Source organism: Lepisosteus platostomus, chromosome 16 (genome assembly GCF_059453375.1).
Source record: "Lepisosteus platostomus isolate fLepPlt1 chromosome 16, fLepPlt1.hap1, whole genome shotgun sequence".
Lineage (NCBI taxonomy): Eukaryota > Metazoa > Chordata > Actinopteri > Semionotiformes > Lepisosteidae > Lepisosteus > Lepisosteus platostomus.
In genome coordinates, this window is record NC_142626.1 from 13,192,467 (window position 1) to 13,216,398 (window position 23,932).

The 23,932-nt window shown below is 39.9% G+C and overlaps 1 protein-coding gene across 1 annotated transcript in view; it reads right to left on the reverse strand.

Moving 5' to 3' along the window:
• The window catches only part of LOC148646899 (protein NLRC3-like), a 1,251,308-nt gene that overhangs the window by 624,246 nt on the left and 603,130 nt on the right, over window positions 1–23,932 (reverse strand). The window contains exon 6 of the mRNA XM_088608945.1: window positions 3,114–3,287. Coding sequence (XP_088465071.1) covers window positions 3,114–3,287 — 174 coding nt within the window. The remainder of the gene's footprint in view (window positions 1–3,113; window positions 3,288–23,932) is intronic.

The following is a 23,932-nucleotide window of genomic DNA, read 5'->3' on the forward strand; positions in this document are numbered from 1 at the left end:
TGCAAGTTACTCTGCCCCTTTCAGCTGCAGGGAGTCCCTCTGCTGCAACACACAGCAGACAGAACGGGAGACTATTGCCTTTCATATCTGACACCAGTGAAGTAAAAGGGGTGTCTAAAGGGGTGATTTCAGACCACATTTTAGTTACTTTATTTTGTTTACTTTTAACATTTCTGTAATTTACAGTAGATGTCACAATAGAAGCCCGAAGCCTATTATACTCAGTCTAGCCTTGGATCCTCTGAGTCCCATGACTCAGTCTTGTCTGCTTTCCTAGAATAAAACCAGTTAAGTCTTGTGTACTATGCAATTTATATTTTCCGATTCCATGCATTCCCTTAATGTTTAGAGTTTACTATATTCTCCAGACTCAAACACATAAGTACTAATAGCTCTGTCCCTTTAGGAGACTCTTTGCAGTACTGTGTTCCACTACCCCCATGAATTCTTTAGGTTGGGTCTAATATTTTCCAGTAATATACAGAATGGGATACAAAATGCTGCCAGGCAGGTAACAGAAAAGAGAAAAATATAAATATTTCCATTTTACAGACGTTCACACATTTATAACATTTTGGCTCAATAAAAAGCTAACCCAATAATTAAATGTGATAAAGTATAGTTTGGATGTATATACATTCATGTTAATCGTATTCTTGATTTATTTCAATAAGTGTTCATGTTTCATTTGCTAACTTAGAGCATATTGTGCAATGAAGAATAAAATAGCTGCATGACAATTGACTTCCTTCTCTCAGTGGAAATTAAAAGGTAGCCTGATAAATTATAAGACAGTAAGAAAGGTTCCAATCAGGAGGAGACAATTCTTTCCATTTTTTTTGTTTGATTACTGGTAGCAAACTGATCTGAGGATCTACTCCAGCTCTTTCTCTTTTTATCATACAGTAAATTTTATTTTCTTGCTTTCTGAAACACAATATAACAAAAAATAACCTCACAAACTCAAAGAAAAAATCCTTGCTCCCCCCCCTCCCCTTGGCAGTACTTCCTCCCATGCTTTTAACTAAGGGCATCTAAAATACTGTCAAACAGCTACAATGGTATCTCTGTACAAGGCTTTGACTGTGTCAATCACAGCACCTACCGTTCCCTTACCAGCAACAACATGGATTCTAACACTCAGACATTAAAAAAAGTCAGGCCAAAAGAGAAAATACCGAGCTTTACAACATGCGGTACCAGTAACATTTTACCCACAGTAGACTCACCAACCAGATGTGTTTCAGTTTCTGTGATAAGCCTAGATTAATCATATCCTCTCCTCTAGTAGGAGCACCAAGTGTAAACATGTAACGTCCCTATTAAAAATAATGGCAAAACAGAAGTTCCCTCTTTCTAGAACATACCTTCCTATGGACACTCCTAAAATGTATAAAATAGTGTCCACAGCATCTCATAATAGAGGCAAATGGGGAACTACAAACTCATTTCATACAATGCCATCCATGAGGGGTTAAATACACCCTGAGAGAAATTAATTTCTGGATAATTCAACGGCTGTGATTTCTGGAATATGTATTATCCCAAATATTTTCAAAAGAAATTGAATCATTTCAATGAATCTGTGCCATTCAAGTACCTGCTCCAGACAGTAACCACTGCTAAGGGTTTATATGAAGCTTGCATTAAAAGACTTTAAAAAAATGTCATGTTCCCATAAAAAAGTCATGCCTTGGAGTATAGACCCCCAAAGGAATGCCATAGACTCAAACTGCAAAATAAACACATACAGAAAGAAAGTATTTGTATTGTAATTGCAAATCCGGTTATGAGTGATTGGTATGACTTTCCTCATTACAAATCTCTTATTAGAATTAAAATTTCTCTGTAACTCCAGGTCAGAACAGAGAAAATGTAACGCGTGTGAAGGCCATAAACGATATTAATTTTGGAACATAAACATACAGTATATAGCTGGTCTTGGTACTTTAAAGAAAAAAATACACACCAGTATTCCATTTCTCCCTGGAATGTTAATGCTGTGTTTAACTTAAAGCTTTAACAGCTTGGATGAATGGCAGCTCCTCAGCAAAATGATGAAGAAGCATCCATCTAACTGAAAACATTACCTTTTATAGCTAATTTAGCTCAAGGTATTATAAAAATAAGATATTGCTACAATATTAATAAATTAAACACATAGAAAATAATTTGTAATGTGAAAAAAACTAAAGAAGGGAATAGTCATTTTGAGGGTTTGAGACACAGAACAGAACCCTGACTTTAAACTACATAAATCAGGAATGGTTTATACTCTCTGTTAATATACAAAGAAGGCAGCATAGCATTTGAACTCCATCAACATCACCGTAAGTAAACAATTATCCAACCCAGAGCCTATTCCAGGAATCACTGGGCACAAGGCAGAAATGAACCCTGGACAGGATGTCAGTCCATCACAGGGTAAAACATTCACACCAGGGCCAGATTTCCCAGAAGCATATTAACCTACCAGAATGTCTGTAGACTGTTGTAGGAAACTGGAGCACCACACAAACATGGAGAGAACATACAAACTCCATACAGACCGCACCCCAGATTCAAAAGAGATTTTAAGATTAGAGATATACAAACTGATAAATATTGCAAACCTAACTCACTTCCATAGCTACTTCCTATTCATTAGAAAAAAAGGAGGAATATAAGAGATAAGGGTAAGATTCAAATGGAAAGAAAGGCTGGCACTACTATAGCAACTGAGGAAACTCAAATCTGCATAAATCCAATAATTCACCTTCCTAGAGAGAATCACTAGAAACTGGTTAAAGCTGCACAGACCTAGTGTTCAAATCTGGAAGAAATCTATGATTGAAATTTCAAGAAGAATATTACCTACAGAATTAAAAATCAACTACATACACGGTATATATTTAAACAAAATGTGTTTTGAACCACTAAGTAATCATGTTTACAAATAATCCACAGACAAGAACTTGTATAAAATGAAACAAAAACTGTTTTCTATATGTCACCCTTCTTTTTTGTTTTGTATTTTCTAGGTATTACTTTTTGATGCATGTGAAAAACAAAATGTTGTGAGTCTTAACATATCTAAATAAAACAATAAGAAGAAATCACCAGTGTTCACTTACTTCAGTGTTGTTAATTTACAGTTGGGATTCCTCAGAGCTGCAGACAGCAGTTTAACTCCTGAATCCCCAAGGTTATTGTGACTCAGTTCCAGCTCTCTCAGACTGGAGTGTTGAGACTGAAGAGCAGAGGCCAGATCTTCACAACATCTCTCTGATAGTTTGCATCTCTCCATCCTGCAGACAAAAGACAGGAGCACAGCTGAACATCTGCACAGCTCATCCACATCTTTCTTTCCAAGTCTTCCCTCCAACACCCAGCTCAGCAGTAATATACAACATCATGTCATTATCTATCTCAGAGTGTCCATGGATGAGGATGATGAAGAGAACAGCTGCTTCAAATTTTGGGTTCCAGAAGGAAGAAGAAAGATGAGAAGAAACTGTCAGGAAGGGAGACAGTGGGAAACAGGAAGACACACGGAGCTACAATGGTTGGAATAGGGAAACAGAATAAGAGAGACTTTGACTTTTAACCATAATAGAAATTGCTTCTCATGTTATGGTGTCTTGTTAAAGTTATAGATTTGATTGTTATTCTTTACATGGTTGAATGAATAGAAAATGTAAATTAGCAACACTATAGTAAGAGAACTGGAGATTTTGATTGCTACTTGTAAATGTGTTGAGGAAAACAATACTCTCTTTTGAAGAAAATAAACCATTTAAACAAAAACAAGCAAGGTTATAACTATAACAACACATAATCAAAATGTGAAGCAATAAACAATCTCAATCACAATTTGGCAGAGGAGTCGACCATGTGACTGCATCCACTTCGTATGAGTCAGGAAACTGAACTTCAGTACAAAACAGCAGGTCAAGAGAGCGAGTCCATATGAACCAGAATTCTGCCTCAGACTTTGTCTGCCACAGGGGAAATCTTTAGACTTGTGATCCATCTGTACATTTCACTTGAATACCATTAATATTGATACAGTTGGACTCCATTGTCAGTAGAGTACTGTACATTAGTTCTGTTAAAATTCCTATTATAATGTGTGTGAGAGAGTTAATTATGTTTGAGAAAAGGTATTATACCCAAAAAACACGGGGAGGCAGAGGTGCACATTTGCATTCTAATTGGGAGGGGAAAGACAAAGAAAAGAACACCCCCCCCCCGACACACTGACTAAAAAACAACTAGATAAGCTAAAACCGAAAAGGTGGTCATGCCTAACAATAAGGCCGTACCAAAAAAAAAGACTTCCGCCTCCTAGTTATATCTACACTAACTATCCAAACCAAAGGCAAAGAAGGCCACTCAACTAACCTCATTCACCGATTATGATCTTTCAGTAGTCCCTCTTTTGCATTCTCATTTTCCCCTTTTAAATGCTTCTGCCTCATTTACTTAATATATGAATTGGCAGCACCCAGAGAAAAAGGAGAAAACAGGGAAAAAAATAACTCTCCAACTGAGGACCATAACAACCATTGATATAGATTCCGGGTTAGTTAGAAAACTAACCACATTTCTCCATGTGACTGTGACGTCACGGTGGTAGTGACCCCAACAAACAGGTGTGTCCACCACTCAAGACACACCCCTCACAGCCTGCTGGGGAACTTTTCCTTTGAGAGCGTGATGTACTCGGCCCCCTCATCATGGCACCAGAGCATGGGGCACACATCCTCGGAGACCTCTGGGTCCCCAGCTCACAGACTTTCAGGCCCTGAGTCTCCAGCTAACTCACTCTACTGTTCTCTCTATCTGATCTCCTCTGAGATCATAATGTAGGTCCGGCTGGTCCCTTTCAGGGAGATGACACCCTCTGCTTCTAGTCACCACAAGCAGCATCCTGCTCTTTCCCTGATCTGGAGCCTCCTGCTCCCACATGACAGTCCCTGGTCCCATCATGACCAGTCATCACTTGGACTTCAAGGTCTGCCTCCAGCCTCTGATGTCCACACTTGACGCCAACAGGCTGAGTCACACACACACACACACACAGACACACATACACACAGACAGTCTCCAGAGACTCACTCCCGCACTCAGACCTCTCACATTAACAACCCTGAGTCTCTCTTCACCACATCCCACTCGTGCTGAGACTCAACACACTTTCTATCACACCAGGCACAGTTCTGCCTTGTCAGCATCAATGCCAGTAGCTCACTGATTATAATAATGGAAATTTTCATAATTTTTTTTTCAAACTCTAAGAAAACCTTGTCAGGTCAGTAACATCAATAGTTGTACTGATGGAAATATATATCAAGGCTATTTTGTTTACAGAAAGAGTGAGAGAGGCGTGTGACAGCTGTGGTGTATGAAATGAGGGTGAGTGTTATGCCTACTTATTGTTCATACATTTCAGACCCCTCAAACCTCTCCAAGAGGCCACATTTTGGAAGAAATTGTGGACTACAAAGAAAGAAAAAGTGGATTGCAAACTGTGATCAGAAATGTACAAGTGAGCTGCCAGAAGATAACATCTCTTTTACTATTTGGTTATAAAACTATGACTGTGTGTCCATAACTGCCCATAAGTATTTGTATAATTTTAGATTTTGAAAAGGTTTTGAGACTCTTGGACCTGGTTTTATAAACTCTCCTGCAGAATGTGCTCTTTGTTCTCCCAGTATCAGTAGAAGACACTGTAGTAGCACTGGAAAAAAATCTGGGTATTTTCATGAGCTACAACTTTAAAAAAATGACTTTTAAAGAATGAAAATTAAAAGCTTTTGCTTTTTGTTTCCTTTAGATATTTCTTTCTAGTGAGAAGAATCTATAGTTTCCAACATAATGCAAGATGTTTAAGGGCAGATCCCTTCTGTCACGGACGTCCAAAGGGACCAACCGTGGGGAGCAGGAGAGCGGAAAAAGACCCATATGCGTAGCGGCGAGACGGGAAAAAGGCCCGGGCTCATAGTGCAAAGAGTTCAGGAATGCCGTATAGAAACCTATGCCCTCAGGGAGCGGACGTGGGGCGCCCTGGTGCTAGGCGGGTCTCAGGACATCCGAACGTCAATGCTGAGCAAGGACAGAGTGCAAGACCCGGAAATATATAGCCCAAGGGAAAGAGAGGGACAGGAAGGACAGCAGACCGAAAACTAGGGACAGGTCAGAGAAGGAGCGCCCTCTGGCTGCAGAGGGTGTGACAGTACCCCCCCCTTCATGGGCGGCTCCCGACGCCCATACAAATAAATAAGCTGCACAGCACTGGGGGGAGGAAAAACCTCATTTAACTGAAAGGAAACCTCCGGGAATCCACGGCTGAGAGCTACCCCTTCCTCCGGGGTATAAATCTTTATTGGGTGGAGGAAGGGGGGGTAGAGAAGAGCTCCGGAGACTTAAAACAAAAAAGTACACAAGCACAAACACAACAGACAAAAACCTGGGAAAGACCAGGGAGACAAACCACAAAAAAAAAAATAATAGGAACCAAAAACAGGTAGGAACCAAAGTTCCTAGACACAGAGAGCAGGGGGGACTAAAAAAGAGGGGAAACCAGGAAGAAAAAAAATTAAAACAAAAGGCAAAAAACAAGAAAAAAAAACACAAAAACCCCGGGGAAAAATACCGCACACTGGGCAAATGGCACGTTCACATTCTAACGCTGATATCGGAGTGGACAACCTGAGGAAAGCCAGACCGAAGTCCGCTCACAGACACAGATGCCCGGAGTGATATCCAGCGAAAAGAATGGAGGAACGGCAAATGGGCACGTTCGCATACTAACGCTGATATCGGAGTGGACAACCTGAGGAAAGCCAGACCAAAGCCCGCTCACAGACACAGATGCCCGGAGTGATATCCAGCGAAAGGCATGGAGGAACGGCAGAAAGCTTACCATTCTATCACTGATATCGGAGAGAGCCAGACCAGGAAGAGCCAGGCACGAGAACCCGCTCCAGACACAGAAGCTCGGAGTGATATCCAGTAATAAGAATAGGCAAGCCAGCTCAACATTCAATCACTGATATCGGAGTGATCTACCCGAGGAAAGCCAGGTGCAGGACCCGCTCACAGGCACGGAAGATCGGAGTGATATCCAGTGATTAGAATAGAGGAACTGAAAAAAAAAAACAGCCCAGAGAAGAAAAAAAAAAACTGCGGCAAGACAAAAAAAAGCGCCGCTCGCGGGGTCAGTAGGTGGCTCAGCATTCTGTCACAGACGTCCAAAGGGACCAACCGTGGGGAGCAGGAGAGCGGAAAAAGACCCATATGCGTAGCGGCGAGACGGGAAAAAGGCCCGGGCTCATAGTGCAAAGAGTTCAGGAATGCCGTATAGAAACCTATGCCCTCAGGGAGCGGACGTGGGGCGCCCTGGTGCTAGGCGGGTCTCAGGACATCCGAACGTCAATGCTGAGCAAGGACAGAGTGCAAGACCCGGAAATATATAGCCCAAGGGAAAGAGAGGGGCAGGAAGGACAGCAGACCGGAAACTAGGGACAGGTCAGAGAAGGAGCGCCCTCTGGCTGCAGAGGGCGTGACACCTTCCAGACAGAAATAACCTGTGGTGGGCTGTGGGATTAATTAATCTCTTATTCTGTAATGTTAGTTGCAATTTCATGAAACAGGAATCACATTTAATGCATAACAACATCTGTTTCAACTAACTTTAAAGTTATCCTTTCATCCAAGACTGATTTGTATAGATGGGAACAACTAACTTACTCCTTTCAAGCCAAATTATCCTTACAAAATTTCAATATATTTCTGCTAACTTATGTTGAATCCAGTCACAGTCTGATTACACAATGGAAGCTCTGTTTCTCATCTTTCTCATTGACAAGTGGGGGAAAATTCACTTTCCCCACACATGCTACACGATCTGCTTGTCTCTGGAATACAGTATCTCTGAAACAATACAGGATATGTTTGACCCCTGTAGTGTGCTCTCACGAGGCATCAGTTCTGTAGGGGTTTGGGCATTTACGGGGACAATTATTAATTGTAGCCATAAATCACAAAATGATTCTTTTAATGGCTTTAGAATCCAACCTTGCGATATAACTCAAACAACGCACACACATAGGTACTAATACACGAGGATACATTTATGAATACATAGAATATGCATGTAAACCTAACAGATCTTATCGGGAGGGTTATCAGAATACAAAAGGTATATATTCATTCAGTTACGAAGAGTTACATATATCAAGAGGACATACGTTCGGTATATCATTCATTTAGACCGTTTCGTAATTGAACTTGGTTACAAATTCTACATTAGATACTCAAAACAAGTACATAACTCTTAGGAATTAAATTTATATCAACTGGTTGGGATAACAATTGAATTATCGAGCTGTAACGCAGTGAAGTTGAATACTCATCCAATCTCTGGGGATTCAGATCTCCTGTGGGCACAAAGAAACAGTTGCAGGCTTGTTGCTGTCCAATCCGCGCTCTCTGGCTCGATGCCAGGCTGTGCTATGCGGCTTGCGACGGTGCGCTGCTGATGCTTTCTGAAGACCAGCTAGTTAGTGTTGGTTTTAACTAGCGAAGTTTGTGCACAGGAGAAAAGATGACTGTGGGTCCCAGCAGGTCAGGAAGAGGACCGGTTTGTTCCTGATGAAGCATTAGTTCTGAATAGTGATTCAGCTGTCCACAGTTCCGACCTGTTCACGAGGCTTGCTGCTGATGCTAACCTCGGGTGGATCCTTTGGTTACTCTCTGGCAACCTCCGCTCTAGACTCTTAGAACAAAAGAAAGTTCTGGCACTCGGACACACTGGCCGTTCCGTGGTTGTCTGGGCTGAGTCTCAGGATTGTCAGGAGGCGCTCTGCGAGAATGTCCTGCCCTGGAATTCTTTAGAATAGTCTCGCACCCCTGGAATTCTCCTTAGAATTCTCCTTCTAGAATAGTCCTCTGTGTTGCCTGTTTTTACCTGGAGGAACTTCAGCTCGTTCATTGGTTGAAAGTTTCATGGGCATCAGAGACCCACGTGGGTTACTCGGCCCTACCAGTCCCTGATTGGTTGATCAAGGTGAGATATGAGTCACTTACTCCTGACACTTAGGAATGCAGTCCAGATGTCCATCTGGCACTCCCTAGACAGATAGGCGCCAATGGATGACCATTGATCATGATAGCCAGGCTTAGCTAAGTGCATCCCCATTTGAGAGCTGTTCCTTATCAAAGGAAACCTTAAATCAGCCTGCATGATTAGTTTGGCTGCACCACAGAGATGAAGAGAGAGATGGGGCCTCATTTGGGAAAGCACAGCAACACTTAATTCTGTCTTATTACCAAGCATTGCCGCTACACCCCATTGTTTTGTACCCAATCACAGTGTGGCACCTAGTGGAATATTAAAATCAGACAGACTACATGGGGCTCACAGTGTCCAGTTTTTCATAAAACCTGGTGTTTTATCTGATGGATGCCTGTTTGTCTTTCTGCAATTGTTGAATAAGGGAAATCATAGTTTTATCTGGCATTGTTAGGGATAATATACAACATTTTTCATTCCTTATTACTTCACTCTGCAGTGTGTTTTTATGGGGTCATGTATCTTCCGTGAGCACAATTAATCTTTTAATATATATATATACTCTTTATGGGGTTACCTGGGACATGAAACTCTGTGTCATCCCTTATGTAAGATAATAGATGTACAGGGACACGACTTACTGAATAGTGTCCTAATGTTACTCTTTGTTACATAGATCCTTATATAAATCTTTTAGAATCTATGACAGCTGGAAATTGTCCTGTCTCTCAAGGACCACGGGACATTATTTGGAGTCATCTTAATTTTGCTTTGAGAAATACCAATCACCATCAGATCCATTTTAACTTAATTCCAATAATCCTTATTGTCTCAGAGTCGGTTTTGGGAAAATGTTTGTGCAACACTGTCAACAACTCCCAAGGCTGAGATTCTCCACCCACCCTAATAAATAGTCATCTCTGGTGCCTTATTGTCTGGGAGATTCCAAGGGAGAGTCTCATCCCAGGTTGTTTACAACCCTAATGTCAGAGAGCACGGTTACTCATCATCCACCTCGATCAGCCAATCAGGAATTGGTAGGGCAGGGTAACCCCACGTGGGTCTCAAATTCCCAAGGAACTTTCAACCAATGAACGACCATAGTTCCTCCAGATAAAAGAGGCAGCACAGGGCCCAGAAGGTGCCCCTCCAGGTCATTCTCAGACTCATCTCGGACAATCATGTGACGGCCAGTGTGTCCGAGTGCCAGGACTTTACTTTGTTCTAAGAGTCGAGATCGGAGGTCACCCTTGCGTAACCAAATGATCTTCCTGAGGTTAGCCCAGCAGCAAGCCTCGTAAACTGCTGGTAACCTACTGTGAATGCTCGCCTGATAAATGAGTGAACTATGGTCAGAGCTGTCGACATCTGAATCTCAGTATTCAGGACTATCGCAACATCGGGAATGAACCAGTCTTCTTCCCATCTAAAGATTGATTTGCTTGGACACACAGTCACTTTTCATCTGCACAATCTCTGCTAGTTCAGCCAGGACTAACTAACTGGTCTTCAGAGAGTCACTGCCAGTGCACCACTGCAGGAATCTCTCCCCCTTCTCCCACACCTCATGCCAGGACTGCCTGGCACCAGGCCAGAGGATGCCGATTGGATGCAGCAACAGCCTGCCGCTGTTCCTTTGTGTCTGTGGGAAATCTGAATCCACATAAATTGGATGAGTATTCAACATTCTGCATTACAGCTCGAGAATTTAATTGTTACCTCAACCCCAGTTGATGTCAATTTCATTCCTATGAGTGACGTTCTTGCTTAAGAGTATCTAATGTAGAAGTTGTAATCAAAGCTCATTAACGAAATGGCATAAATGAATGGTATACTGAATGTTATGTCTCTCTTGGTTTGTAACTCTTCATTATTGAATACATACCTTTTGTTTTCTGCTAGCGCTCACTATAAAATCTGTTATGTTTATATGCACATTTTATATATTAATAAATATATTCTCGTGTGTTAGTGTCCGTGTGTGTGGGTTGCTGAGTTATTCCTCAAGGTTAGTTTTCTAATAGCCATCGAAGAATCATTTTGTGACTTACTGGTACAATTAATAATTGTCCCAGTAAATGCACAAAACCCCTACAAGCAGCACTACAGAAAAGGGTCTGGCTGTCATTACTGCTGTGAAGACAATGATTGAGACAGAGGGAGAAGAGAAAGAGAGACAAAGTAAAAGATGAGCAAGAGGAAATGAGAGGGGAAGCTTTTCTTACTAGGTCAGGAATCTTATATTTCTGGGTAATAAATGTTGGTATCAAAATAAATTGACAGTATTGCAAAATTCTACACTTTTCAGTATAAAACCATGAATTTTGTGTAAGCACTGCATGATTGCTGGCGAAGGCAGACGAGAATCTGCTTGTCTCACCACTGGTGAGAGGAAGAGTTTGCAAGGATTGTGATATAAAACACAAGACATGTACACTTGAAAATGAATATGAGAGTATTTAGTTGGTTTGCAGGTTGTTCTTTTTTTCCCCAATACTTAAAAGAATCTAAAAAACATGGTGCCTTGTATGTGCCGGTTTTATGAAAATATTTAAAATTAATATAGTTGCAAAATTTGCTTGCTCTAAAGCATGTTTACAATGTTACAGGGAAACTTTTGCATCATCGAAAATTGTGTTTCCTCATTCTGAATCACAGACAATGAAGGCAATATGGCACTATGCATACATTAAAGTTTCATCTTTTTGTAATGTCAATTGGAGGTTATGTTATAGCACATGATATCATGTACTTTGTAGCGTTTTTGAAATGCACTCATAATTGCAGATTCATTATAACCCTGAAATATTTCATATCTCAATATTTTAGGTACAAATAAAACCACTGATGAGTTCATATGAAATGTTTCATTGAGCTAATGCACACTGAAACATCCACAGTTTTAACAGTCTATTACAGGTCTCATAAAGACCTTCTGATTAATTTGTTAAATAAAAGCCCCTGAACCAGTGGTTGGCAAGCTATAGCATGCATTACATTACTGGCATACAATCGAACAGCATTTGCAAAGAAAATGGCATGTGTAATAAAAGTCTAATGGGCAACAAAGATATTAAGTTCAAAAACAATAAAATCTGTGCTTGATTGTTTTTAATTCTTTACAGCATGTTTCCTAATGAAAGTTCTTTAGACCAGAAAAAATGATTCACTTGGCTTATTTACTGCATTATTTGTAGAGGGGTTAGGAAATTGTCACAGCAAAGCTCCCAATCTGTGCCGCTGATAATACCAAATTTAAGTGTGAAAGCAAATATTTTGCACAAAATGACAGTTGCAAGAAGAAATCAAAGTCAGATGTTGGTTGGCAGGGTTCTTACTTAAAAGTAAAACATGTTGTCTTGTACAGTATGTGTCAGTTTCATGAACATTCTTAGAATTAACATAGTAGTAAAATTAACTTGGTCTAAAGCATGCCTCATTCTGAATCACAGACAATGGGGGCAATAGGACACTACATATATATTAACAGTTCGTTTTGTGATGTAAATTGGAGATTATTATGGTACATGTTATCATGTACTTGGTAGTTTCATTGTGGTTTGAAATGCACTCATCATTGCAGATTCTTTATAATCCCAAAATGTAAAAATAGCATCACAGCCCCCCTTTAATATTTGAACAATACTTGATATATCAATATATATGTCATAATAATATCAATATGTAAGGTACAATGAAAAACCAAATAAAACCACAAATGAGATAATATGAAACATTTTATTGATCTAATGCATATTGAAGCATCCACATGTTAACTGTCCCAATTAGCATGTTTTAATTGTCCATTATATTTCTCAAAAAGACCTTGAGGTTAATGCAATAAGTAAAAGCCCCTGAACCAGTGGTTGGCAACCAAAGGCAAATGTGCTGTTTTTGGCACTTAATAGGGATTTTTAATAGCACGTGCAAAGAAAATGGCATGTGAAATAAATGTTTAATAGGTAACAAAGAAATTAAGTAAAACAACAATAAAAACTGTTCTTGACTGTTCTGTATTTCTCAATAGCATGTTTCCTAATGAAAGTTCTTTGGTGCAGAAAAAATAATTCACCTGGTTTATTTACTGCAACATGTTCAGGCAACTGTTTTCACAGCAAAGCTTGCAATCCGTGCTGCCGATAACATCGCACTTAAGTGTAGACTCTAGCATTCTGCACATAATGGTGGTTACCATGAAGAAAGCAAAGTTAGATGCTCAATCATTTCAGCCCTTTTGGAGAGATAATTACGCATTTGTTGAACATTAAGACTGCACTGTTTTCTCTCTAGGTTTGTGAGAGTGTCTTTTCTTGCATGTCAAGCATCCAATGACATTTTCAAATAAAACAGGAAAAACAATTCAAGGATGAGTTGGACAAAGCTGAGTCTATCAAAGCAACATCTTTAATAATTTGTGTCAGTAAAAATTAAGCCTAACAAGCAAATTACCAAATTTCACAATGTGTTGAAAATTTTGGAACATCATGTGCAAGTGGGGAATATGTAAAGGAGCTTGTCGTAGTTGTTCAGATGTTTAGTTTGCCAAACAAAATGATCATTTCTAGACTTACTGTACTTGTGTCTGCTAGTTCAGTGAAGTGGAAAATGTTGAAAATGTTAACAAACAACAAAGCTTGGCATTTAAATGAGAGACCGGCGAGGCACTAGGACCCTATGCGTAGAGGTAGAAATGGAGCGAACGAGAGGGTCCGTCCGGGCTCAATATATCGGGTGGAGTCAGAGTGAGACATAACCCCTCAGGTAGCGGACGTGGGGCGACCTGGTGAGGCGAGCCTCTCGACAACCGATCCCAATACCGAGGGAGGAGGAAGGAGAGACCTGGAAATATAAAGCCCCAGACACAAGACACACCAGAAGTACAAGCAAAGCACAGGGAATCTAGGAACAGGACAGAGTAGGAACGCCCTCTGACTGTGGAGGACATGACAGTTCCCTCCACTCAGTGGCGGGTCCTGACGCCCCCAAAAATATATAAGTTGCACAGCACTGGGGGAAGGAAAAACCTCATTTACCTGAAAGGAAACCTACAGGAGTCCACGGCTGAGAGCTACCCCCTCCTCCGGGGGAAAAAAAACCTTTACTGGGTGGAGGAAGGGGGGGCAAGATCACAAAAACCAGACAAAACACAACAACAACAAAAAAACCCTGACTGAACAGGGGAACAACACACATAAAAATGACTGACAAAATATAGGGAGACAGTGGGTATGGGAGCCAGGGATGGGGAGACAGCAGGTGTGGAAGCCCAGGTGGACAAAACACGAAAAATAAAATAAAATCACACAGAAACAAAACCCTGATGGAACAGGGGGACAAATAACAAAAACAAAACCAGGGAGACAAGGAACCAGAAGTCGGGTAGGCCAAGGAACCGGAAGCCAGGGCAGCTGGGAAACCAGAAGCTAGGAAAAAGGACAAGAGAGACTAGGACCTGAAGCCGGGGTGGCCAGAAAAACAAGGAAAAGAAGTAAAGGGAGTCAAGGAACAGAAGCCAGGGTGGCCAGGAGACCACTCGCGGGGTCCGGGGTAGGCTCGGCGTTCTGTCACGGGAGCCGGAAGTACAAGGAAATAACAGGGAAACTAGGAACAGGACAAAGCAGGAGGGCCCTCTGGCTGTGGAGGGCGTGACATTAAAAGGTGTAAAACTATTTTGTTTTGCACATGATGAGTGTGTGGATATAAATAATGTAATGCCATGATCAATTCTTGTTAGATACTGTGACTGAGATGGAATTTGAAAAGAGCTGTGCTGCCCAAAACCCATGTATGGAACAACTAAGGGGATGATGTAGCTAAGATGCTTATTAATCATTTTGAGGAAAGAGGAAATGACACAAATGAAATATTTTCTGTGCCGACTGACAGTCTATCGTCAATGTGCACTCCCAGGTACTTGTACGAGTCCACCATCTCCACGCCACTCCCATGGATGTAGACAGGAGTAGGTTTGACACTTTTCCTCCTGAAATCTATCACCAGTTCCTTCATCTCTGTTACATTCAATTGCAGGTGGTTCTCCCCACACCACTCCACAAAGCTGCTGACCAGTCCTCTGTACTCTTCCTCCTGCCCACCCTTGACACATCCCACAATTACAGAGTCATCTGAGAACTTCTGCAGGTGGCACGACTTTGAGTTGTATTTAAAGTCCGAAGTATAGAGGGTGAAGAGGAACGGAGAAAGAACTGTCCCCTGAGGAGCCCCTGTGTTACTTACTACCTGTTCAGACACACAGTTCTGAAGTCTCACAGACTGTGGTCTGCCTGTCAGATAGTCAGTGATCCATGAGATCATGGATGCACCGACTTGCATCTCCTCCAGCTTCCTCCTTAGAAGTAAGGGCTGAATAGTATTGAAGGCACTGGAGAAGTCAAAAAACATAATCCTTACAGTGTTGCCAGCCTTGTCCAGGTGTGAGTAGGCCCTATGCAGCATGCATTTTCTAAGTGTTACTTTTTGATGCATGTGAAAAATGGAATGCTTTGTGTCTTAACATACTGTATCCAAATAAAACAATAAAAAACAAAGAAATCACCAGTGTTCATTTACCTCAGTGTTGTTAATTTACAGTTGGGATTCCTCAGAGCTGCAGACAACAGTTTCACTCCTGAATCCCCCAGGTTATTCTCATTCAGATCCAGCTCTCTCAGACTGGAGTGTTGAGACTGAAGACCAAATGACACAATGACACAAATGAAATATTTTCTATATTTTCTGTGCCGACTGACAGTCTATCGTCAATGTGCACTCCCAGGTACTTGTACGAGTCCACCATCTCCACGCCACTCCCATGGATGTAGACAGGAGTAGGTTTGACACTTTTCCTCCTGAAATCTATCACCAGTTCCTTCATCTCTGTTACATTCAATTGCAGGTGGTTCTCCCCACACCACTCCACAAAGCTGCTGACCAGTCCTCTGTACTCTTCCTCCTGCCCACCCTTGACACATCCCACAATTACAGAGTCATCTGAGAACTTCTGCAGGTGGCACGACTTTGAGTTGTATTTAAAGTCCGAAGTATAGAGGGTGAAGAGGAACGGAGAAAGAACTGTCCCCTGAAGAGCCCCTGTGTTACTTACTACCTGTTCAGACACACAGTTCTGAAGTCTCACAGACTGTGGTCTGCCTGTCAGATAGTCAGTGATCCATGAGATCATGGATGCACCGACTTGCATCTCCTCCAGCTTCCTCCTTAGAAGTAAGGGCTGAATAGTATTGAAGGCACTGGAGAAGTCAAAAAACATCATCCTTACAGTGTTGCCAGCCTTGTCCAGGTGTGAGTAGGCCCTATGCAGCATGCATTTTCTAAGTGTTACTTTTTGATGCATGTGAAAAATGGAATGCTTTGTGTCTTAACATACTGTATCCAAATAAAACAATAAAAAACAAAGAAATCACCAGTGTTCATTTACCTCAGTGTTGTTAATTTACAGTTGGGATTCCTCAGAGCTGCAGACAACAGTTTCACTCCTGAATCCCCCAGGTTATTCTCATTCAGATCCAGCTCTCTCAGACTGGAGTGTTGAGACTGAAGACCAGAGGCCAGATCTTCACAACATCTCTCTGTTAGTTCACATTCCCACATCCTGTAGACAAAAAGACAGGAGCACAGCTGAACATCTGCACAGCTTATCGACATCTTTCTTTCCAAGTCTTCACTCCAACACCCAGTTCAGCAGTAATATACAACATCATGTAATTATCCATCTCAGAGTGTCCATGGGTGAGGATGATGAAGAGAACAGCTACTTCAAATTTTGGGTTCCAGAAGGAAGAAGAAAGATGAGAAGAAACTGTCAGGAAGGGAGACAGTGGGGAACAGGGAGACAGATGGAGTTGGAATAGGGAAACAGAATGAGATAGACTTTAACTTTTAACCAAATAGAAATTGCTTCATATTTTATTGTGTCTTGTTAAAGTTATAGCTTTGGTTGTTATTCATCATATGGTTGAATTAATATAAATTAACGACTAATTAATTTCAAATTAACAACACTTGAGTAAGTGTACTGGAGATTTTGGCATTTGTATATGTGTTGAGGAAAATTACATTCTCTTTTGAAGAAAATACCATTTAAGCATAAACAAAAACAAGCAGGGTTATAACTATAACAACACATACTGTATTAAAAATGTGAAGCAATAAACAGCATTCACGTCCAAACCCTACATACTGCAGACATCCCACCAAAAAAAAAGAAAATGAACATCAAAATAAACAAATCTCATTCCTCTCCAAAATATACAGCACTGTGTACAGTTTTCACAAATAAAAGTTTCTCTACTCACAGTCTCACACGTAACATTGTCAACTCCTCTTCAAACACTAGTATTTTCGCGGACAACTGCTGTTTCAGTTAGTGAAACAGATTGGATGCGTATGGCCCAATCATAATGTTCATCTAGTGGCAGAAATACGCTTATGAGAGGGAGCAGTTAAATAATAGGCTACAACAGATGTACATGTGTTCTAATTTTTTTAACTGGTCTGAACTGGTATCAGAAAAAAATCAGATTCCTCCCTTTTCTGAGACCATGACAAGACCGAGAGCAAACATACAGATGCAGCCATTCAAAACAAGCAGTTGATACCGCATTATTTTGCAGTGCGTTTGACGCGGTATACCGCAAGTTACGGTATTAATACCGTATATTCTCGCATAGAACCGCATGATACCGTAAGTAAAATAATAGTATCTGGAATTTCCGCAAGGTGGAGCTAATAAAGCTCAACCTCTCATGTTTGAGCTGTCGCCATCAAAGTCTTTACCGAAGATAATACTAATAGTATTTATAACGAATGACCTTGGACAAGCTGTAAACTCAAAGTATTGCCCTGGTCCACATTCTTTTTTTCACTGACCGTCTTTGTAAAAGTAACACCACAGCATTTCGTTGATCCAATCACGCATTTGTTTCCAATCATGCAAAGTACAGTAATTTTTGAGAATCTCCGATTCACCATGCCTTTCACATGCTCATAAAAGATATTGATTTAGGAACATAAACATATTACTGTATGCAAAACTGTACTGTATACAGTATGTAAACATTTTAAGCATCGAAGTCTTTAACTAACATGTGAAAAAACGTGTATAAAAAGTGGTCGTTTTAAGCTTTTCTGTGAATACGCTCGATACCGGAGTCAACAAGCATTTGATTTTAGAATTTGATTAATAGGAAATATAATATGGAATCGCGTATCTAAAGGAATTAATAATGATATAATTATATTCATGTACTGCAACACAATAGTACATGCTGTACAATGTCTGTTGATACTGTATGTGTAGGGCTGTTTCACCACTCCTTAATGTGATCTTGTGGGTGGTACTGTGGTCTATGTGCCCGACTTGTAAACCGCAGGTTGGGTGTTTAAATCCAGCTGGCGCCATGACTTTTCTTTTAACAAACATTTCTTTAAAAAAATAAAATATCAATGTTATGGACAATTAATTGACTTTTTATATTTCTAAATATCACAACATGTTTGAATTTAAGTCATTTTTTAATAACAATGAATAGTTGTAAATTGTAAACACAACGTTTACATTGGCGTTATTAATTTTTCACTTGAGTGCTGTGACAGGAGGCTCTACTGTACACAGAGAGGGGCGGGAGGGGGGAACAAGCTGACATTTACTGTACAGATGCAGCCATTCAAAGTGCGCGGTACAGACACGTACCGGAGGTAATTGGCTACGGCGTCGTGCATTGCGACGCACGATGATGTGCGGTACCGCGGTATGTGATTGGTTGACCGACAGGGGCACTCGTGGTCCATTGGTTTGTCGTAGAAACATTTACAGTAAACGTCTTTACTGTGCCCATTGTGGTATTGAATATTTAGATGGAATTTTACCACTGAAGGGAAATCTTAGTAGCTGAGCATAAAAAGAATAGGAGCATACTGTAACGCATGTGAAGGCCATAAACGATATTAATTTTGGAACATAAACATACAGTATATGGCTGGTCTCGGTACTTTAAAGAAAAAATACACACCAGTATTCCATTTCTCCCTAAACATTTTAAGCTTCAAAGTCTTTAACTGATACTGGAGTCAACAAGCATACTTTTAGAATTTGATTAAAAGGGAATGTAATATGGAATCGCGTATCTAAAGAAATTAATAACGATATAATTATATTCATGTACCGCAACACAAGAATAGTACAAGCTGTACATTGTCTGTTGATAATGTTTCTGTAGTGCTTTTTCAGCACTCTGCATGCGACCTTGCCGGTGGCACTGTGGGTTAGGTTCCTGACTCCCATGTCACACGGTCTGTGCTTGAATCCCACTGTGGAACCATGACCTTTTTTTAACAAACATTTCTTTGAAAAAATGAAACGTTTCCCTTGGTCAGAGATTAAATAAAACCTCACTCGCACCAAACAAATTTATATTTCTAAATATCACAACATGATCGAATTTAAGTCATTTTAATAACAATGAATAGTCACCTAGGCGTTACAATATAAACATTTATATTGATTTAAATCGCATTTTGATTCAAATCGCAAACGCGGGTTTAAGTATATGTGTTTTTTGATTCACAATCAGACAAATGCAACATAAATTGATATCTTTGTCTTCTAAGTATCTTAATAAACTTTCAGCATAGCTTTCTCCCTGTTTAGATTTATTTTTCTTGGGATCTTGGGATCAAACGTGGAAAGATTAGATTGTAATCGTTTTTATTTTTTAAATACATTGCGGAGTTAAAGCAAGTTAAAGCCTTGATTTTAAATATCACCTTTAAAAGTGGAATCTCAAAGCAAAGTTAATACCCAACACCGATTGTACCCATCTGTCATGCTAATAAAGCACCTTGAATTGAATTGAATTGAGGGAGAGAGGGGGGAGGGCGAGCGAGAGAGCCAGGACAGACAGGCAAATAAGATACACTCCACAGACATTCACAACAGTGACATATCATAAAACGTTTGCACAGATAGTTAAGTTATTACTTGGTTTTCAAAGTGCAATGAAATACAATATTGTTGTTATTGTTGTTTTTATCCTGTAAAGCGTTTTGAGAAGCCACCTTTAAAGGCGATATATAAAAGCGCTGAATCTTATGGAATGTGTTCCGCCGTGGATTCAAAAAATGTATTTTTTTTAATCACGTATCTAAGGAAATAGCAGTATAACTTTGTTCATGCACAAACAGTGGCATGTTACATTATTAATTTGGGTGTCTCCTCTTGCCAGAAAGCTCTAAATTGCATTTTGATTTCAGTTTTTGACTTTTTCTAAATTGCAACCCATAAATAAAGCTGATACAGTTTAGATTTATTTTAAACTGTATTACAACAGCACAATGGACAATGCAACGTAAATTGCAAAAATGCACTTGGAATCTGTCCAAGCCCTACTTTGTCAGGCATTTTCTTTTACTGCAACGGACATAAAAACTCCCTTGCTTTTAACAGAGCGTTTCATAATTTCTAACTACGAAAATGATTTAAACTGTGACACTTATCATTCATTCCATTCCATTCCATTATCAGTCTTCCATTTCTCCCTAAACATTTTAAGCATGAAAGTTTTATGAAACGGTACCCAAATATGCAATTGCTGTATGGAATGAATTTTAATTTTTAAAAATTATTTAACACGAAAATTAAGCTGTTTACATCTTCTGCCTGAGAACAGTCACCCGTTGCTACCCAACGCAGAAACACAGCCACTTACTAGCAAAGAGAGGACATTAGCTAGCCAATATGATAAAGAAATAAATGATTATTTTATTTCTTTTGCACATTTATTTGAACATTTCCATCGATTGTACAAGCACTTGGAAACTGTCCAATCCCTAGTTCATCAGGCATTTTCTTTTACGCTGCGGGCATTCTCCTGGTGTGGCGCCGATCTGTGTCTTCTAGGATATAATGCCAGCGAACTTTTGTTTTTATGTCCACTATAACAGACAATCTCCTTTGCTTTTAACCGAGCGTCTAACCCCTCTGATTGGAGAAAAAAGACGTGCTGGTTTGCTATACTGTACATACTGTACCAGGAAGATGATTTCTTTCTATTCGAAACGTGTATTTTAAAAGTTTAAGAAGTAAAAACCTTACAGCGTACACAGATTTCTAAACTGATCAGGATCGTTATCTTTGTCTTATCCATAATAATGTTCACCGCTCTGTCCAGCAAATTAATAATAAACTTTATTTAATATAGCGTTTTAAACGAATAAGTAATTAGGTTGCTCATAAACCTAATCTCTTTTTCTACATAAACACAGCGTGATTGCTCTCTGAAAATGCTTTTTCTTTTGTTACGTCCCAGTGTGTGTTCTGTGTGTGTTTTTTCTATGTTCCACACTGCTGACCCTTGATTGTTCTCCCTTCCCCATTGGCCAACCATCACACCACTGTTTCAATATGACGTCATCATCAATCGGCCCTCAGCCAATCAGAACACATTTTATTCACTATATAACATGGAGGTTTTCAGCAAGGAGAGGCCTTTTGTTTGACTTTGGTCCCGTTTGGTTTTGGTTATTGCTTTGCTTCTGGTTATTGCTTCGGCTTCGTTTGTTTTGCTTTGTGTGTGTATTTTCGTATAGCTTCGGCTTTGTTGTTTTGTTGGTTTTACGTTAGTTTCTTTGTACTTTCGTTTGTTTGTGTGTTCATCCTTGTTTTGTCATCACCTTGCCCCAGTGTTACATGTTCAACTTTTGTGTTCTTTTGTACCCTACTCCTGTTGATTACTCTTGTTTTCCCTTATTTGTATTCCTGGTTCACTTGTGTTTTTGTGTGAACTTTTGTATATGAGGTTAGTTTAGGTTGTTGGGTACACTTACACACGTAGTTGATTTTGTATTAGTACACTAGTTTAGTACAGGTGAGTGCCATTTGTCTTGTATGGTTTTGGGTAGTCAGTGCAGGTTAGCTAGGGTGTTGAAGACGCCGAAGACCGTGTGTTTCGGGTTTTCTTTTGTAGTCAGATTAGCTTTCCCTCACTGTCCTAGCCAGCTCCATTTTGTTTATTTTCTTTCCTTTGGCACCACTCTAGTTCCTTACCCTTGTTATCACGCTTCCTAGTCCCTCACCAAAACCCACCTGCTTCCAAAAGAATTATCCTAAATGTTACACCCCTTTTCCCCTAGACACTTGGGGTCGTAACATCTTTATATTTAGGCTCAGATTTCAACTATAGATCGTATTATAACAGATGCAGCCATTCAAAATGCGCGGGCGATACCGCATTATTTTGCGGTACGCTGTACGCAGTCTACCGTGAGTTACCGGTAAATACCGCGCGTTACCGTAAATTCTCCTATAATACAGCAAGCAAAATAATAGTATCCAGAATTTCCGCAAGGTGGAGCTAATAAAGCTCAACCTCTCATGTTTTGAGCTGTCGCCATCAAAGTCTTTAACGAAGATATTACTAATAGTATTAATAATGAATGACCTTGGACAAGCTGTAAGTGTAAACTCAAAGTATTGCTCTGGTCCACATTCTTTTTTTCATTGACCGTCTTTGTAAAAGTAACACCACAGCCTTTCGCAATCACGCATTTGTTTCAAATCATGCAAAGTACAGTAATTTTTGAGAATCGATTCACCATGCCTTTCATATGCTCATAAAAGAGATTGATTTAGGAACATAAACATATTACCGTATGAAAACTGTACTGTATACAGTATGTATATGTATATTTAATGTCTTAACTGTGCCCGTTTAAGTATTGAATATTCATATCTAATTTTACCACTGAAGGGAAATCTTAGTAGCTGAGCATAAAAAGAATAGGAGCATACTGCAACGCGTGTGAAGGCTATAAACGATATTAATTTTGGAACATAAACATACAGTATATGGCTGGTCTCGATACTTTAAAGAAAACATACACGAAACATGGTTTCATTATGACCAGAATCGGTCTTGAGATATTTTTAACTTGATTTACAGTATTTGAGTACTACACTATACTACAGTGCTTAAGTACTGCTCACGTATATGTTTCTATGTTTATATTATGCATTTCATACGGTCAAATTACTTTTGAGCAACTAATAAGAAGCGCGAAACGGTATGCGTTTTAGTTTCGTTTTGTGCTGGGACCCGTGGATTGATTAGAGATATCAAGTACATACAAGTCATTTTTTAAATGTTGTAGTTCGTCTTGAAAAAATGTTAAGAGGACATCATCTATCAACAATTACACAGGTTCTGTTTCCATATTGCGGATTTTGGTTACGTAATATTATTTTCTAGATTTCACGTTGTGGATATATGATTTGGGCAAACAGAGCCGCAAAGAAGTACATTATAGGTTGTTGTTTTTTTTTGCAGTTTTATCTAGAACAAGCGATGCTTAAACCTTTGTCTGATTCTTGTGAAACTATCCACACGCCAGTTTCAGTACCTAGGAGTTGACTTCAGTGATGTCCTGATGGGATGTTTCTAAAAATCCATCCTCTGTAAAACGTCTTCTCTAGTTGTCCTGCATATGTTTTCGCTAATGAAGCTGTGTGTTCTGAGCCTGGATCTCTACATTTCTGTATGAACCAGCTTAGAGGGCTAAAGACAGCTTGTGTTTAAATTGAGTGTAAGGCAATTTATGCTTCTAAAGTCATGGTCAGCATTTATTATTGTACTGTGCTGTAAACTTGTTCTGTGCCAAGTCACATTATTTTATAGCGTTTTTATAGCGTTATCGAATCCGGTGGCGCTGTGTGTTAGTTTCCTGACTCCCATGTCACATGGTCTGTGATTGAAACCTGTAAAACCGGTTTAATTTGTCACAGCCAGCACTCCGGTTGTAAAGTAAAAGCAGGCGAGATTTCTAGAGAAAAACACCTCCCCCTTCTTCAGGTGTGAGGGT